Genomic DNA, 18,743 nt, shown 5'->3' with positions numbered 1-18,743 from the left:
TTTAGAAATCTTGAGGCAAAATACTAAATTTGGATTAAATTAAATATTAGAGATGTTAGCTGGAAGAGTCTCACAAAACAAGTGTTCATATTCAAATGACTGGTTTATCTACAGCAGGATCAGTCAAAAAAGAGAGAAGCAGAAATTAGAAAGAGGAAGAAAGTAAACAAAAAGGGGAAGAATTTTTAAAGGTTACTCAAAAGGAACAGAGACTAGAATGATGGGGAACTAAGAATGAAACAAAGACAGAAGCAACATAACCCAAGGCATATAGAGAGATGTCAAGTGGAAACAAACATAAAATGCAAAGACACTAAAGACAGACATAAGCCCTGATCCTGCAACCACTTGTGTACGTGAGTACTGCCAATGAGATTTAAATGTTTCAAACCCACCAAGACATTCACAAATCTACCTATTCTTACCATTGTTATCTTCATCCTCCCTCCCTCCCTCCCTCCTACTTTTATAGACCTTGTTAGACCTTATAGACCTGATCCTCCCCTCACTCACCCCTGACTCCCACCCAAAGGTCCACTAATCTATGGATTTCTCTCTATGGGCACAGGAATCTGCCCATGCAATTCAATTGTAGAAACAACCTTACATCAAGCTTTTCAGAGCAGGAAACAAACCTTATATCTGTACAGCACCCAGACCCTGATGGGAGCACTACGTCAGCATAAATAAAATAAAATAAGTATTACCGGATTGAAGCAGGAATCTTGCCTTATCTCCTACTTGTAAGGTGCCATGCCATCTTTGGCACTAACTAATATAGTAAGAACTCCCCTTCCATGCACTGCATCTTTTGCTACCCACTCAGTACATCTATCTGAATTCACACCACCACATTCTTATCCTCTCCTCCAAGCATCTGGTGGTGCTCGTAAGGGCACCAGATGGGGAGGACTGAGTTACTACAAAAAATTCTTTCCCAAGTTTCACGCTGGCAGCTCTTGCCCACATGTTCATGGTCTAACTGGTCAAAAGGTTGGGATTTGGGGTTAGGAAGAAATTTTCTCCCAGGTCAGATTGGCCAAGACTCTGGGGGGTAGGTTTCACCTTTCTCTGCAGCATAGGGCACAGGTCACTTAAAGTTTTAAACTAGCGTAAATGGTGAAGTATCTGTAACTTGAAGTCTTTAAACCATGATTTGAGGACTTCAGTAACTTAGCCAAAGGTTGGAGGTCTATTTCAGGAGTGAGTGAGGTTCTGTGGCCTGCAACGTGCAGGAGGTCAGACTAGATTATCACAATGGTCTCTTCTGACCTTAAAGTTTATGAGTCTACGATTCCTTCCTCCACATTATTCTCGGACGCTGTTGCTGCTCTTCTTCCCCTGATGGCTCTCATCTCTTGAACTTTCCTATCCCCCCTATTCTGGCCAGTTTCTACATCAGTTCGTGCTGCTAATCTCAAATCGTGGGCAAGTGGGGGCCTCCCCATATGTATTGCCCATATGTAGGAAGTGGAAGGAAAAGCTACATACAAACATGTGGGGAAGCAGTTTCAAAACTGCAAACACTTTTTTCCCATGTTCTATTAGCTGTGTCAGCTGCTTCCTGCAAGAATGCATACTTGGCAACTTCTCTTGCCTCTTGCTTGTCCTCTGCTCTCCTGTAGCACCCCCTGCTGCTTCTCCTCAAAACCTTCTTTGTTGGTTATTCAAATGATGGTGAATGGCAGCCCTGAAGACCCAATAGTACCTTTTGTGCAACAGTATCTGCAGCAGGGATGTTTGAACTTTGGAGCCCAAGCTCTACAGCTACTGGAGCAGGATTTAGATGTATGGTAATGGTCTAGTAATTAAAAAAAATTGAAATGCAGGTTTGGGTAGGACTGAGCAAAATACAGCACTGACACCAAGATTGATACAGGATAGTCTAGTCCAACAAGTACATAACTAATTTTTATCTGAATATTAAGATCTCATATAGACAAGCCTTTCAAGGCACTTTCCATCTACTAATTATTCACATAACTCCCTGTACATGTACATAGTCAGACACCTTTTGTATCTGGGAGTAATATCTTAATTTTATTATTTTCCACAAGTCAGAACTAACAGAGAACTCTCATCAATCTCAAATTAGAGGCCCAGTATTAGACCTCACATGGGATGGAGAATTTACTTCTCTCTGGGCACTTCTTTCTTGGGTTTGTATAATTCAAATATACTTCTTAGATATTATGGTGCTTAGGGCTTTAGAAATGCTGTTAGATAGCATGATATTCTTAAGATTTCATAGCCTAAAATATGCAGAAAACTGACATTTATATCAGCCTTTCAAAAATATAGTCTCCCACATGCCAGCGGCAACTAGAATTTAATTCCTCCCCCTACCCCGCCATTATCAAGGTAAAGTGCTGAAAAGCAGATCTTGTGCCCGATAATTTTTCATGACTATTTTGTAAAGCTGATTTAAAGTACAAGGAATCTGTTCACATCCATTCAGTTTGCAGTTGAGAAATGAGCAATTATTTTGTTTGTACTGTTGGATTAGTTTAATTAGAAAAGCCAGTCAAATTCCATAGGTCATCTGGACAAATAGAAGTTACAATCTTTTCAATGCTGTTGTGTGAAATGGCTTTTATCTGCTGTAATTAAGCCCTAAATTTAAGCAGACGTCTGCCTAGTCCCAAGTTTCCATTATAAACAAGAACTACAAAAGATCACTTACACTCTTCGATAAATAAGTAGGCATTCATACAACAGTGACATCGAAAATGAGTACAAAGTTTGTGAAAGGCCAAAATCTTCCCTGAGATGCTAAAATAATGTATTCCAGCACTGCATGGCTTTGAGTATTGCTATTCATAAGACAAAAAGGAAAATGTACTCATTTCAGCTGTCAGTAGGGTTACTGAAGATTGATAGGCCCTAAATGTAACCTCTTGAATTTTTCTTTTTAATGTCTAGAGGATGATGAAAAATGATTATCCTTATCCTACCAAAACTAAAGGGTGCAGTGCAAGCTTCTCAACTGCATGACCCAACACCAATAAACTCAGCTCAGCGGGATTGCATACGAGTTTGTGCACATCACACCAGTCTTTTACTTGCTCTTTCTGCTCATTTCTTATGGGGGTTGGGGGAGTGGATTACAGAAACGGACAAGAATTCTGGTCTCTGAAAAACCTGAGAGCCAATTTCAGTCTTTTGCCTTATCACAAAAACAAAGAATGCAAGGACAGCACAGGCACAGTACAAAATGAGTGTACGTGTAAACAAATGAAATAAATTCAGGTTTGATTGTTGCTAGATCACTTGTCAAGGAGCTGTGATTTTAAAATTGTTTCAGCTTTCATTTGGACTGATCAGATACTAGAAGCAACCATCGGGGGATGAAAAGTTGTTGTAGTGATAAGGTTTACATTTTTGGCCTGTCAGCTTTCTCAGTGTTCTTTTAACATATAAGCAGCATTTAGAAAATGGAACTAGTAACTATGCTCCCAGTATTCTCAGGAAAATGTTCAATCTACTTATCTAAAGAAATATGTACTAGCTCATGCGAGCAGGGACTCTAATATTAGCCACAATTCCTTATACCAGAAAACAGTCTCTAACATCAATATTTTTTTAAATAAGAAAACTGTATTACTTAAAAGGGCCTTTTTTTTTTTTAACCTGCCCACTGTTCCTTGCTATGAGCATTCAAAGTAAGAGGGTAGAATGGTTCAAATAATAGAGCACAGGATAGGAAGTTAGATAATATAGATTCTATTCTTGGTTCTGTCACTAACTTGCTGTCATTTCTTTGCACCTCAGTTTCCTAATTTGTAAAGCAACGATAATGATACTTTTACAAGGCTTAATTATTTCTGATTTACCCAAGTAAAACACTGGTTCGATAGATGCAGAAGAATAAGCATGACAAAAGCAAAACTGGCTGAGAAAAATTATTTATTCTTAAGCAGCTTTCATATTGACCACTTGGACAGCCAGGTCAAGCAGCTAGATTCCTTCTAAACATTAAAACAGGTAGGTTTTATATTTTCAGTAAACCTGAAAAATTCTCTCTCAAATGACAAAATGTATTACAAATATTTAATCAAATCCAGTATATCCATTTTATTTTATTTCAGCATAAGATTTATCCACTTCAAAAAGCTGCATTTAAGCCTAAATATTTTAACTTTTTCCTGTTCATTTTCCTTTGTATCCACATCAGTAGTCTTTGTTTTTTCCATCAGGATCTCATAAGCCGCCTGTGCTCGTGCAATTTCTTTGTCTGCATTAAAATGAACCATTTGTCTGTTCAGAATGGGAACAATTAAATTAAAGTCATTAATTCTTTTGTTTAGTTTCTTGATATCTTCTATTAATTGTTCACAAATCTGACTCCATTGTTTCTGTCTACATGGTGTCATTGGCTCTCCAAGTTTATTCCTAGATGCTACTATGTTCCTTCTTAGTTCCTCAATAGTTTCTCGTATTTCTTTCTGCATCAGAATCCATTCTGGTTGGTATCCATTATCTATTAGAATTCTGTTCAGGTTGTGAGTCATAGGATCAATATGTGGACAGTATGAAAATTTCTGCAATGGTTTTCCTTTACCGCTGAGGTTATCAAAGTCTCCTTTAGCCATTGATTCCTGGATGAGGTCCTCAACCAAACGGTCAATTGCTTGGGTTATTTTTATCTTCTTACTCTGCCTTATATCTTTGGCTATCATAGCGTCCATAGCATACTGGCTCTCAAGTTTCTGCTTTTGATATTCCATCACCTGCTCAGCTGCACGGTCTACTCTAAACTGCTTGTACTGTCTCTCTCTTTGACTTGGAGTCCCAAAACCAACACCTTCAAAACTTAAATACTGCCTGTGCTGCGGTGCTTTGGATTTGAATTTGGTTTCCTCTTCATCTTCATTTTCACTTGATTTCATTTTCTTGGCCACATCAGAAAGCACAGTTCGGTATGCTGCTTCTATCTGCATAAACATTGCGGAATCAGCTGTGATGGAACCACTGTCTGGATGATACTGTTTGGCAAGATTTCTAAATGAATTTCTTACATCATCTAGGGAACACCCCACCTGAAGTTTAAGAAGTCTATAAGAGTCTTTGATGTTATTTTTAGATTTGTAACTTGACAACATTCTATGCTCAATTATATAGGGATAAGGAAATATTTTTACTTTTTTGGGAATCATTGTTGAAAGTGCCCAGAGATGACATCCAATTTTTTTTGTCCATATGACACAAAGCCACTTCATATTTCTTCAGATGCTGCTACATCCTAAACAATGACCTGGAAAAAATAAATAAAAAAAAATAAAAACACTGAACATAAAGTGAAACTAACATGTTGAATTTTAAAAGCCAATATTTCTTAAAAACTTCTGACATTAACTAGTTTTCATTTACTTCCAAAGATTATCAAAATACAGATTATTTTTTATGTACAAAGATCTTTATTTTAGAGGCCAACTCTCAGTCATACACTTGCCAAAATATATATAATGTAACAGCAGATTAGCACTGTTTACACACACAAGAATCCTGTATATACTACAAATGAAAATTCATTTGCAATACAGCTCTCCTAGTATCACAAAAAAGCAGTTCTCTTTTGCAGGGTAAATACCCTAGGCTTTAAACAGAGACCAAGTTATAGCATGTTTCTTAAAACACAGTTATGTCTTCTCTACATTGCAGAGAGCTGTGCTTTATAACTATGTTGAAGACATAATTGTGTAATAACAGAGCCCTGCCAATACAGTTGCATTTTAGTCAAACTCTAAATATAAAGTACCCGCCAGCTGGACTCTATCCACACTTATGAATGCCCCAGGATCTATTTTCCATTGTATACTTAAAAGTTTATTGGATCAGACCCTACTGCATTTTGCAGCATAAGTTAAAGCCATATTCATATTATTCAGTTATTTAGATGGCAAACTGCTTTACCCCAGAAGGATTCAAATATCCTAGATGCCAACCTCTTTTACTCCTGTTAGTAAGATAAAATAAATCTAGAACATTAAGTTTTTAATAAGAATAGAAAAGAGCAATAATGCCTTAACTTGGATTCTGCTGAGAAGACTGGTTGCTGAAAGTGCTGGAATCCCAAAGCAATTTTTTTTCAAACACTTACATAAAAGATGATTTTTCACACAAAAATCAACTATAGAAAGATAGGAAGCAAGCAAAAACTATACACCAAATACACCACTGGAACAACCCATTACTGTTCATGAGAATCGTCAGCCTAATTCCTTGCACAGTACACTAAGATCATCTTTACTTTCATAGCCACCACCACCATAACTCTTTGTGTCAGCTTGCATTACAAGATATAAAACTGGACAGGTTGAATCAATTACTGTTACTTAGCCTGCTAGCTGCATAAAATTTATCTATTTGGAAGAACCTTCTGAAAAGAGGCAAGATTAGAAGCATTCAATATTGATCATCTGTCCTGAATGCCTTGTAAAGGTACAACTGCACACATACAGGATCAAAGAACAGGTTTTTAAACTTAAGATCAGCAGGGGTTTCTTTTATTTTCTAATCACCTTGCCTTGTTTTACTTTCTTATTATAAACACTACCACTATGAATTCTTATGGCTTTGGTTATGCAGGAGGTTGGACTAGATCAGCAGTTCTCACACTTTAACAACCTGCAAACCCCTTTCACTAAAATGTCAAGCCTTGCGAACCCGCTCCTAAAAATTAATATTTCCAGGGATCGTCTCCTTTACCTGAGTATAAATTATAAAAGCAGTGATCTTGGACATATAAAATTTGTTTTTATGACATGCACACTATTATTTATCATTACAGTATTTTTATTACATTATGAAAATGGCAACACTCTTCCAAGATCTCAGTTTCGTAGCTTGTATCACTTTGAATAAGCCTGTTATAAGACAAGGCTCCTATGTTTCATCAAGGAGCATCAGATGTGAAACAGCATGAAGGTATTTAAGATGCCAACTCAAAGAGTTCCTCCCACACAAACATTCAGGTCTTCAGCAGTCCAGGCAAACAACCCATGTTACAACAAAGCTTAAACTTGTTCTTCATAATAATTTAAAAAACAATACTAGCTGCCTATTTAATTTAAAAAACAGCAGAAAATATCCACCTCCCTTTCCATTTCTTATACGGAGTCTTGAAGTTTAAATCTCCTCCCTGTGATAGATATGCTTGCTTTGATCTGCTTAGCTCTGGGAAGTCCAGGGGTTTTGAGCTGCTGGCCCCATGCTGCCTAGGGTCCCTAGGGACAGCTCTGTCCGCCATTATGGAATTTTTCCTCCAAAAAAACCCTGTAACATTTTGCAAACCCCAGTTTGGGAACCACTGGACTAGATGATGATTATAGTCTCTTGTTGCCTTAAAAAAGAATGCAAATGTGTTAAATAAGATCAATAGACCATCTCTTAGAACTGAGTGCATTAGTCAGAGGATGAATCCCCTACAACTCTGTGTAACTGTTTTTCATATATTCATGCTTACTCAAAATAGTGTGTTGAAAGTTTTTATGCCCATTAGCCACTCTGAGTTTCTGTCAAATTAAGATTAGGCTCAGAATTAAACCTGCTTTATAATTATAATCTGGCTGGAAAAAAAAATCAGCTTCTAAGTACTGTATCACTTAAAAGTACTTGTACAATCCACTACTCGTTACTATTGTTTAAATTTACCTATTTACCTACATGCCTTCAGCTTCCATCTAGGACACATCACACGCCCTAAAATACAACCGAATTTGCTCTGATCCCTCAGACAGAGACAAACATCTCCAAGATCTTTATCAAGCATTCTTAAAACTACAATACCCACCTGGGGAAGTTAGGAAACAGATTGACAGAGCGAGATGGGTACCCAGAAATCACCTGCTACAGGACAGGCCCAGCAAGGAAAATAACAGAACACCACTGGCCATCACGTACAGCCCCCAACTAAAACCTCTCCAGCACATTATCAACAATCTACAACCTATCCTGGAAAACGATCCCTCACTCTCATAGACCTTGGGAGGCAGACCAGTCCTCGCTTACAGACAACCCCCCTCAAACCAGAGGCAAATACTCACCAGCAACTACACACCACACCACAGAAACACCAACCCAGGAACCAATCCCTGTAGCAAACCTCATTGCCTACTCTGTCCCCATATCTACTCTAGCAACACCATCAGAGGACTCAACCACATCAGCCACATCATCAAGGGCTCATTCACCTGCACGTCTACTAATGTTATATATGCCATCATGTGCCAGCGATGCCCCTCTGTCATGTACATTGGCCAAACCAGACAGTCCCTACGTAAAAGAATAAATGGATACAAATCGGACATCAGGCATGGTAACATACAAAAGCCAGTAGGTGAACACTTCAACCTCCCTGGACATTCTATAACAGATTTAAAAACTATCCTTGAACAAAAAACTTCAGAAACAGACTTCAAAGAGAAACAGCAGAACTAAAATTCATTTGCAAATTTAACATCATTAATTTGGGCTTGAATTGGGACTGGGAGTGGCTAGCTCACTACAAAAACAGCTTTGCTTCTTCTGGAATTGACACCTCCTCATCTATTATTGGGAGCAGACTACATCCACCCTGATCAAATTGGCCCTTTCAGCACTGGTTCTTCACTTGTGAAGTACTCTCTGCTCTTCATGTGTCATTACATAATGCCTGCATCTGTAACTTTCACTCCATGCATCTGAAGAAGTGAGGTTTTTTTACCCACAAAAGCTTATGCCCAAATAAATGTGTTAGTCTTTAAGATGCCACCAGACTCCTTGTTGTTTTTGTAAATCTAGAAGTAATATTTGATTGTTGATCATTTTAAATAAAAGCTGCTAGGATTATGTATAACATTATATACAGCAGTGTGTGGTGCTTTATATAAGATAGTTATGTAAGACCTATGCAAAATGGTATTTTGTACTATCACGCAGTACAGGCATCTGTGACAAAAATTAAATGAACATTCCCATCTGCAAACACTCAGGGCAGGTCTACACTTCAAACGCTGCAGCTGCACAAATGCACCTGTGCCACTGAACATTTAAGTGAAGATGCTCCTGTGCCATTGGGAGAGCTTCTCCTGTCGGCATAGTTATCCACCTCCCCGAGAGGCAGTATAACTGCATCAATCGGAGAGCTGCTTCTGTCAGCATAGTGCTGGCTACACCTGGGGATAGGTCAGTATAAGTACATTGCTCAGAGATGTGGCCTTTTCACACCCAGGTGACATAGTTATACACCAATACAGATCTGCAGTGTAGACCTGGCCTCACCTTGCTCACAGCAGTAGAAGGGTTACTCTAGACTCATCATTTATGGTAAAACTTGATTATCCAGCTCTAGAGCTACCTTTCCCCCAGCTCAAGCAATGCCTTCGCAGGAGCGAGTGCCAGCTGTGCAATGGTGTGGGGAGAAGCCTAGAGATCGGGGACGCTGGCTCACCGCATTACAATGACAGATGAACAGCTGCACAGGCCGCGGCCAGACTGGGGCTGAGAGGCCAGGGTGACGGGCCACTTCCGGAGCTGTGCAGCCCCAACCAAGGGGCCGCCTGTGGCTGGCGCGGCCACTAACCGGCATTACCCCGCTCAGGGGGCGGGGGCAGAGGCGGACTGACAGAGTCACCCCCGCCCCCCACCAAGGCCTCGGCACAGCCCCCCGGGCTCACTCCCCCCGCCCCCGGGGCCGGGCCCTGCAGCGCCCCTTGCCCCTCCCCTACTGCCCCCGCCTATCAACGCCGCGGATGCCCAACGCCGCCGCCTCACCTGGCCCCCTCCCGCCCCCGTTGCTTGGCGCATGCGTAGGGGAGCGGGAAAGCACGCGGACGTTGAGGGGCGGTGTCTGGAAGCGCGGAGGGAGGGGCAGCTCCTTTCACCCCGCGCTCACGGACGGCTCCTAGCAGCTCTCTCAGGCGCAGCGGCCCCGCCCCCTCCCATTCCAACGTGCCGCCTGGGATTGTGGGCTATGTAGTCCCGACCATAGACGGAGGACTCTCGCGTCACCCCGATAGCTTCTGCGTCCGCCTGGCACGTGACAGGGTGTGGGTTTGTTGTGACCCGCGGCCTGCGTGAGAGAATTCACAGGGGCTGGGCGGGTGCCACGTGGGCGGGAGACCGCAGTGGGAGGGGGTTGGGAGAGGGGCTCTGAAGGATGTTCGGATATAGCAACAAACAGTAAATTACCCCCCACCCCACCCCTGTGCCATCTGTAATGTACAGCCAGCCCCGAGACAGTGTTCAAAGTGTTCCCCTCAGCAGCCCGAAACACCTGCAGCTTACTTGAAAAGCCATGTCGCTGGGACCTAAATGCCCTATGAAGTCCCTGGGAAATCAGAACAAAACTGTCAGGGCCAGCCAGCTGTTAATTTATCATGGTTAGAAACATGGTAACTTGGAAAGAACTGGGCATTCCTTATCCCGAGACAGGTGCTGGGTGAATGAACTCTCAGTGATGTCAATGAGAGCGTCAGGCTTAGGTTTTCGAGGCCCCTGGAGCGGGGTCCTTCACTCGCTCCAGGAGCCCCGGAAAACTCTCGCAGGGCCCGGGCCCCTGGAGCTTCTTCTGCTCCCGGTCCTCGCTGGTGGGGGGCCCTTCCACTCCGGGGTGGAAGGACCCCCGGCCGGTGAATTACCGCTGAAGCGGGACCCGCTGCCAACATGCAGCCCGGTCTTCGGCGGTAGTTCGGCGGCGGGGGGCCCTTCCGCTCTGGGACCAGTTGCCGAAGTGCTCCGGAGACCAACGGCGGGGGCCCTCCGCCACAGAATTACCACTGAAGACCCGGCTGCACTTTGGCAGCTGGTCCCGCTTCGGCAGCAATTTGGCAGTGGGGGGGGCCCGCGGCGGGTCTCCGGGGCACTTTGGCGGCGTGTCCCAGAGCGGAAGGGCCCCCCGCCGCTGAAGACCCCAGGCCCCCGGAATCCTCTGGGCTGCCCTGGCGCACCACTGGCAACCCAGGGAGGTCCCCTGGGTCAGCACGCCGCTGCCAGCAGCCGCCAGCCCAGGGGTTCCACTGCGCAGTCCTGCTTGGAGAGGATGCAGAGCAGAGGTGAGCTGGGGTGGGGAGGTACTGCAGGGCTCCTCAGGCCAGAGGGTGGGGAGCTGCCACGGGGGCGGGCGGCACACTTCAGGGTGGGGGGGGAGCTGCTGCAGGGCAGGGGGGCACAAGGTGGAAGTTTCGCCTAGGGCGTGAAACTTCCTTGCACGGGCCCTGTGCGTGTGTAATATTGGTTTCAAGATAATGTGTGCCAAACTCAGAAGTGATGTACATGGGGGTACAGCCAAGCTCTGAGATACAACCGTATTTGCTCCAATCCCTCAGACAGAGACAAACACAAGATCTCTATCAAGCGTTCTTAAAATTACAATATCCATTTGGTGAAGTGAAGAAACAGATTGACAGAGCCAGAAAAGTACCCAGAAGTCACCTACTACAGGACAGGCCCAACAAAGAAAGTAACGGAACTCCACTAGCTGTCACCTACAGCTCCCAACTAAAATCTCTCCAGCGCATCATCAAGGATCTATAACCTGTCCTGAAGGATGATCCATCACTCTCACAGACCTTGGGAGACAGGCCAGTCCTCCCTTACAGTCAGCCCCCCAACTAAGGTGACCAGACAGCAAGTGTGAAAAATCAGGATGGGATGGGGGGTAATAGGTGTCTATATAAGACAAAGCCCCAAATATTGGGACTGTCCTTATAAAATCGGGACATCTGGTCACCCTACCCCCAACCTGAAGCAAATACTCACCAGCAACAACACACCACACAACAAAAACACCAATTCAGGAACCAAACCCTGCAACAAACCCCGGTGCCAACTCTGTTCACATATCTATTCAAGGGACACCATCATAGGACCTATTCAATCAGCCACACCATCAGGGGCTTGTTCACCTGCACATCTACCAATGTGATAACTGCCATCATGTGCCAACAATGTCCCTCTGCCATGTACATTGGCCAAACTGGACAGTCCCTACATAAAAGAATAAATGGACACAAATCCGACATCAGGAATTATAACATTCAAAAACCAGTAGGAGAACACTTCAATCTCCCTGGTCACTCAGTAACAGACCTAAACGTGGCAATTCTTCAACAACAAAAATTCAAAAACACACTCCAATGTGAAAATGTAGAAATGGAATTAATTTGCAAACTTAACACCATCAAATTAGGCCTGAATACAGATTGGGAGTGGTTGGGTCATTACAAAACCTAAACCTAATTTCCCCCTACTGTTACTCACACCTTCTTGTCAACTGTTTGAAATGGGCCACTCTCATAACCACTACAAAAATTATTTTTCCTCCCTTGGTATCCTACTGTTAATTGAATTGTCTCATTAGACTGACCTCACACTTGGTAAGGCAACTCCCATCATTTCATGTATTTTACCTGCTCCTGTATTTTCCACTCCATGCATCTGATGAAGTGGGTTCCAGCTCACGAAATCTTGTGCCCAAATAAATTTGTTAGTCTCCAAGGTACCACAAGGACTTCTCCTTGTTTTTACATGGGGGTGTATCATGTTTGTAAATGGGCATCAGCTGCTGTATCAGATTGTAAATTACATTTCAGTGCTGCTATGTCTTGTGATTTTATTGCAAGTTTTTCAATATTTGATGTTTTTCTTATGTTCACTTATTGACGTCAGCTGATTACATGACACTCTCAGCTTTTATTTAAAAAAATTAAGTGTTTAGCTCTAATGGTTGCAGAGAAATGCTTGAAAAAGTGAACTAACTGCACCTATAATGGCTCAGAACCCAGAAGGCAAATAACTCCACCCTCCCCAAATTCTCTATTTTTTTTAATTTTCATGATTTTTAAGCCAATCCCATGGGATTTGTTGAGCCCAATTCATGATTTTGAATGCTTGGGGTAAGCAATATTGTACACCCAGTCGGTGAAATGACAGCAACACTGAAGCAAGAAAAGCCACTAACACATAGATGCCGACTCCATGGATGCTCTGGGGCTGGAGCACCCATAGGAAAAAATTAGTGGGTGCTATGCACCTACTGGCAGCAAAGCTCCCTGCCCCACCTCACCTCACATCACCTCCTCCTCTGCCTCCTCCCCTGAGTGCGTCAAGTCCCCGCTCCTCCACCTACCTTCCAGCGCTTGCTGCTGCCAAAGAGCTGTAGCAAGCTCTGGGAGGAGTGGGGAGGAGCGGGAACGTGGCACGCTTAGGGGAAGAGGCAGGCTGGGGCAGAGATCTGGGGAAGGGTTTGGAATGGGGGCAGGAGGGAGTGGGGCCTGGGGCAGAGGGGGGGTCAAGCACCCACCAGTGCCAGTAGAAGTCAGCACCTATGCACCTACATAAGTGTGTAAAAGGAGGCCTGTTTTATCTTTCTTTACACACTTGTGATAGAATGTACCTCATGTGTCCACACCACACATACTACTGTAATAATCTTTGTACAAAGTATGCCTTGTGAGTTATTTGAAAGCTCATAATTTTCTGGTCATTATTGTCCTGATAAAATGTGTGTGGCAACGTCATATGTGAAGTTATAATATTCCACTTTATGATGTTATTAAAACATATTCCAAACTGAAGTTGCCAGACAGGTCTGTCTCAAAGGAATGTGTGCTCTGCTTAATTTGCATTTAAGCAATAAACGGAGTCATCAAGCAGGTAGGGAAACAAAGTGTCCTCAATTAGGTGAGGAAAAAGCAGCAGGGAATATCCTTCCATATAGACTCTCTTGTCTCCTGAATATCAGCTGGAGATGCATTCACAGCACCTGAAGGACAAAGGAAGCAGTGCTGAACTGGTGGAATGGGCCTGACCTAAGAAGTTTGATCAGTAAGACTGCTGAAAGTATATGGTGAGACACTACTTTGCTTGATTCTGATATAGTTTAAATCAAGCACCATCAGAGTTGTAACTTTATTTTCTTGTAACCATTTCTGACTTATGCCTCATTACTTGTACATCATTTAAAATTTCTCTTTGTAGTGAATAAACTTACTTTATTGTTTTATCTATGCCAATGTGTTCAAACTGAAGTGTCTGGGAAACTCCATTTGGGGTGGCAGGTTCTGTGCAAATTATTCATTTTAAAGCAAAGGAGACTTTTATATAAACTTGTATTGTCCAAGAGAGGGGTGGGTGTTATAGGCTATACATTTCTGGGGGGAAATCTAATACTGAGGGTGTGTCGGGGTCACCTGCAGTATAACTAAGTGTAGTAAGAGCCCAGGTGTGGATGGCTGCAGCACACACACAGACATAGCTTGGAATGACTTTCATGCTGGAGGCTACAGAAGCAAAGCATTGTAAAAGGCACCCCAGGTTAGAGGGGAGGAGGAATACAGCAACTCATTAGTCTGGATTGTACCCTGATATGTTGCTTTTCCCCTTGCTTTGTTCTTTGGAGTAAATTACACCAATTTATGTTGCTTATACTGTTTTATGAATATGTAATTTATATCACCACTTACATCCCCTCTGAATCTGGCCCTGTGTAGTCAGTTTGTTCTCCTTTTGTTTGATCTATATATGAAAACTGAAGCAAACCTAAACATTTACATGAAGTGGAAATGATGCCATGGAAGAAATGTTTTTGTTTGGGTGTAAGACATTTCAACAGTTATTGTTCTCTCTGTTTATTATTGTATGTCTGTCTGTCTCTTTCTTACCCTACCTAAGAAAATTACTTAAGTCTGATAGCTGCAGTATGTTGTGGGCAGTTAGAATGAATGCAAACTTTCAGTATCTCCCTCTTATGTGATTGGGTAGAAGAAGACAGGGTTTCAGAATTGTGAGGATCCTTGTTGTGATCTACACTGCAGGATCCCTGTGAATATAAGAAGAAATGACTTAAATATCTACAGACCAAATTGTGCCTCAGCAGTTGTATGCTTGTTTGATCGGATTCCAACTACAGAGTCTCCCTCTGTTTGTCATTCCCTGGAAGAAAGCAAAAGAGACGGGTGACTTGATAGGTGATGTTTAAGCTTATTGTAATGTGCATGGCTTTTTTTCACTGTGATGCTAAAATCTGGCATCTCTCCATCAATATGTAAGGAATTGGAAGGTGTGCATGTGTGGGATTATCCTGTTGTTTATTAATGTAAATGTATTTATTTTAATGATGTGAGAGGAATGTATTGCATTTTAGAGACACAAACTTTTATTTCTCACTGCTTCAGTGTGTGCTTGCTTTTAAGAAGTTCACACACAGGTCTTGCTCAGTGATATATCAGCATTTTTTGATTTATTTTTCTGTAAACAATTGTAGTATTGGAAACATGGTGTTAGTCACATCTCTTAATGCACTACTGGAAGCTGTTCAAATACTATGGCAGTGAGGATGGTATAAGAACCTATAAGGAATGGAATAGAACATATTACTTATTGTGCACCTTTCTCCAACACTGAATAAACCTCATTTTATTTTCCACAAGGTTAAAAGATTCCATGTCCTAATTCAGGATTAAAGGAAAAACATTTAAGTTTAATATGTGATAGATATTAAAGTAGATTTTGAACAAATTAAACTGTGTATTGATATTACTGATTTGAGATAGTGGGGAGTTACACATTCACATCAAGGAATGACTATTCAACATTAATTTAAAGAATCTCTCCCATCCTCTGACATCAGAAAAGAACAGTTTTTAACTTCTGTACTGTTACCAAAGATGTTTGTTTTATTGTTATAGAAAGTTGCCTTGAGATTCATTACTTGAAAAGGGCCATACATGTGCAGTTAAATACACAGACTGATGACTTTATTGACCAATGTCTCAGTTTCAGAAATTATAATCTTTGTTTTTATAGGGAATGGGGAATATAGAGTTTGTGTGTATTACCAGCCAAAATACAGAACTGCTTGGTGGAGAAGTAATGCCATATTATTTGTTAGTCTCCTGTGAGAAATCCAAAGAATGAAGACTAGCAAATGTTACATAGGTTTTTGGGGGCATCCTGTTTTTTAAAGGAGTGAGTCACCTGCATTACCAGCAGGAGTTAAAGTAAGGAGGAGTACAGCTCACCCTCTTCTGCTAAAAGGAGAATGGAGCACACGTTCTCCTTCTTGTCCTTCTCCATGGCTTGGAGAGCTTAGCTCCCCAAGAGCTTGTCGTCCTTGGCTATGAGATCAGCTCTCATCACACAGAAAAATTTGAACAGGGAGCAGGAGGAACGGGTTGTCTCTGGCTGGGGAGTTTCTGGAATCCTTAGATGGAGCAATAGTGCCTGATGTGGCAAGTAGAGGTCTCTCAGCTGCGAGTCCCCATTATATCTCCTGTAAAGTAAGTTCTGTTCTTCCACCAGCCCCCTTTCCTGCCAAGATGCTTTTTTAAGTTGACTGCAAGAGGGAGGGAAGAGAGAGGAAAGCCCCCTCCTTTTTTTCTTCTGTATGATAGGAAAAGAAAACATGCATTTTTTTAAGCACGAAGAGGTTTCTGCTTGTGTGTGTTTTCCCCGCCCCCCACCCTCCATTAGAAATTTAGATCGATTCTACCTTGAAAGACTCTACTGAACTAGTGAAATTATGATGGGTCAAGAAAAGGTTGAAAACTGAATAATTGTGAGGAGAGAGGATTTAATTCAATTTTACAAAAACTTTTTTAGTTAACACCTATTTAATTCCAGAGTGTAATGAGCATTTGGGATAAATGTTGTTTTTGTTAAAATGTCATCGGATTCAACCTTTTGTTTATTGAGAGCTCTCTCATCCTTTCATCAGTACTGTAAAACACACACCCCAGGAAAGTCTTCCAGCAACAACAGGGAAGATCAGACTTAACATTTCTGGAATTGCTAAGACAAAAGGCAGGAGAGGGAGGGGCAGGAAAAATAAAACTTCATAAAGAAGCAAAAAAGGGAAGAACCCAACTTCTAAAAAAATTGGCATAAGGTAAACTTTATTTCAAGGTAATCTAATGTACGTATTTAGCGTGTCTAATGTATAGTACCCTTGCTCTGAAAAAAAGAAAAAACAATGGAAAAGATTTATTATATAAATAATCCTTTTCCCTGTAGATGCAGGATAAAGTCCCGTAAAAGAGGATATATAAAACTTCTTTAAGTGGACTTTATACTTGATCAGCTTCATGATTTTGGAAATGTATATAATCAATTATTATTTTATCGATATTGGTGCCATCTCTGCTAGGAACCAAAATCTCTTCCCTAAAATGTTACAGTTTACTAAAATCTATTCTTAAACATAATGCTTTTGTATTTAAATATTGTCTCTGATTTTGTTTGTAAGCTATACAGTAAGCTCCACACAGATCATCTGTTCCTGAGAAAGATCAATGTTGTGTCGGTTGGAAAGCTGACATTTTTATTGTGTTCTTAATTTATTATGTATTTCGTGGCTATGGATTGGTTAATGTCAATAGCATCTATCTTAAAGGTCATATTCTGGGATTGGTTTTGTTCATGACATTTATATGTGCCCATTTTAATTTCATATTGGAAAAACTAAATCAGCAGATGTAAAATACATTGTATATTATAGTGTTTGTGAAATACATCAAAACACATCTGCCAAGAAATACTATTGAGATAATAATTTTAAATGTCAGTGTACAGTAACTCCTCACTTAATGTTGTATGTTCCTGAAAAATGTGACTTTAACTGAAACAATGTTAAGCAAATCCAATTTCTCCATAAGAATGAATGTAAATGGGGGGGTTAGGTTCCAGGGAAATTTTTTTTTGCCAGACAGTACAGTACAGTTGGGAGGTGCCCCTGCCTTACCCCACACAGGCACAGCCCACTGCCACAGGAGACAATGAGGCAGGCAAGGAGGCTGAAGGTGCTGTAGGCTAGGAGAAACAGGGTGCGCAGTGGCAGCTTCCCCTACTCTGCAAGCACCAAGGGCAGGGGGCTCAACACTTAGCCCACGCACTCCATCCCTTCCCTCAAGCCCCCACCCTTAACCCACCTCTTCTTCCCCCCCTCTTCCCCTTTACTCCACATGCCACGTCCTTGCTCCTTCCCTCTCCCTCCCCTGCCTCCTGCCCACGGCAATCAGCTGGTTTGCGCTGTTTGGGAGGCAGGGGAGGGAGGGGGAGCCTGCGCACTGAGTCCTCACTGCTCCCCCTCCCTCCTGCCCCCTGAACATCACAAGCCAGCTGATTGTTGTGGGCAGGAGGCGGGGGGAGGAGGGGGAAGGCGCTGATCTGCGGGGTCTGCTGGTGGGAGGGAGGCGCTGTGGGGGGGGGGCATAGGGGAGCTGATGGGGTGCTGCCAGGTGTGGACAAAGCCAGCAGCCAAACAACATTATAGAGAAACATTTCACAACTTTAAATAGAGCATGTTCTGTAATTGAGCAGGGACGTAAGATTGAAAAAAAGTTAAGTGAGAGGACATTAAGTGGGGAGTTACTGTATTGGGGGAACAGCAGGTGTATTCAGCACATTATTCTATCTTAGCAGCATTCTCACTGATTTTTATAGTTTGACAATTGCTGTTTTAAAAAAATTACATATTTTAGTGCTCATTAAAGTTTCTGGATTGACATCCTCCATATTGAAGACTACCTTAAAGGTAAGTTTAAAACAGCATTTATATAAGTTTTCCCACACTGCCAATGTGCCTCAGTACTTCTGTGGAGGAACTAGACCTAGATGGGTAGTTGAGTCTCTATACCAGGGACCGGCAGCCTTTGGCACGTGGCCCGCCAGGGTAAGCACCCTGGGGGGCAGGGCTAATTTGTTTACCTGCCGCGTCTGCAGGTTCGGCCGATCACAGCTCCCACTGGCCATGGTTCGCCGCTCCA

General features: G+C 42.3%; 1 protein-coding gene across 4 annotated transcripts; it reads right to left on the bottom strand.

Moving 5' to 3' along the window:
* Positions 1-3,889: 3,889 nt before the first annotated feature.
* Positions 3,890-9,849, bottom strand: DNAJC28 (DnaJ heat shock protein family (Hsp40) member C28). Of its 4 annotated transcripts, none has more exons than XM_030578874.1 (2): positions 9,754-9,849; positions 3,890-5,254 (listed from the first exon to the last, which is right to left on the bottom strand). In XM_030578874.1, the coding sequence occupies exon 2, from the start codon at positions 5,217-5,219 to the stop codon at positions 4,080-4,082; it is 1,140 nt and encodes a 379-aa protein (XP_030434734.1). In that variant the 5' UTR covers positions 5,220-5,254; positions 9,754-9,849; the 3' UTR covers positions 3,890-4,079. The 4 variants fall into 4 exon arrangements, with proteins under 4 accessions (XP_030434734.1, XP_030434725.1, XP_030434716.1 ...); XM_030578865.1 differs by lacking the exon at positions 9,754-9,849 and adding an exon at positions 9,262-9,655; XM_030578856.1 differs by lacking the exon at positions 9,754-9,849 and adding an exon at positions 9,299-9,655.
* Positions 9,850-18,743: the final 8,894 nt, after the last annotated feature.

This window comes from Gopherus evgoodei, chromosome 1 (genome assembly GCF_007399415.2).
Source record: "Gopherus evgoodei ecotype Sinaloan lineage chromosome 1, rGopEvg1_v1.p, whole genome shotgun sequence".
Lineage (NCBI taxonomy): Eukaryota > Metazoa > Chordata > Testudines > Testudinidae > Gopherus > Gopherus evgoodei.
Note: the sequence above shows the minus strand (reverse complement) of the source record. Positions and strands in the feature narration are given on the sequence as shown.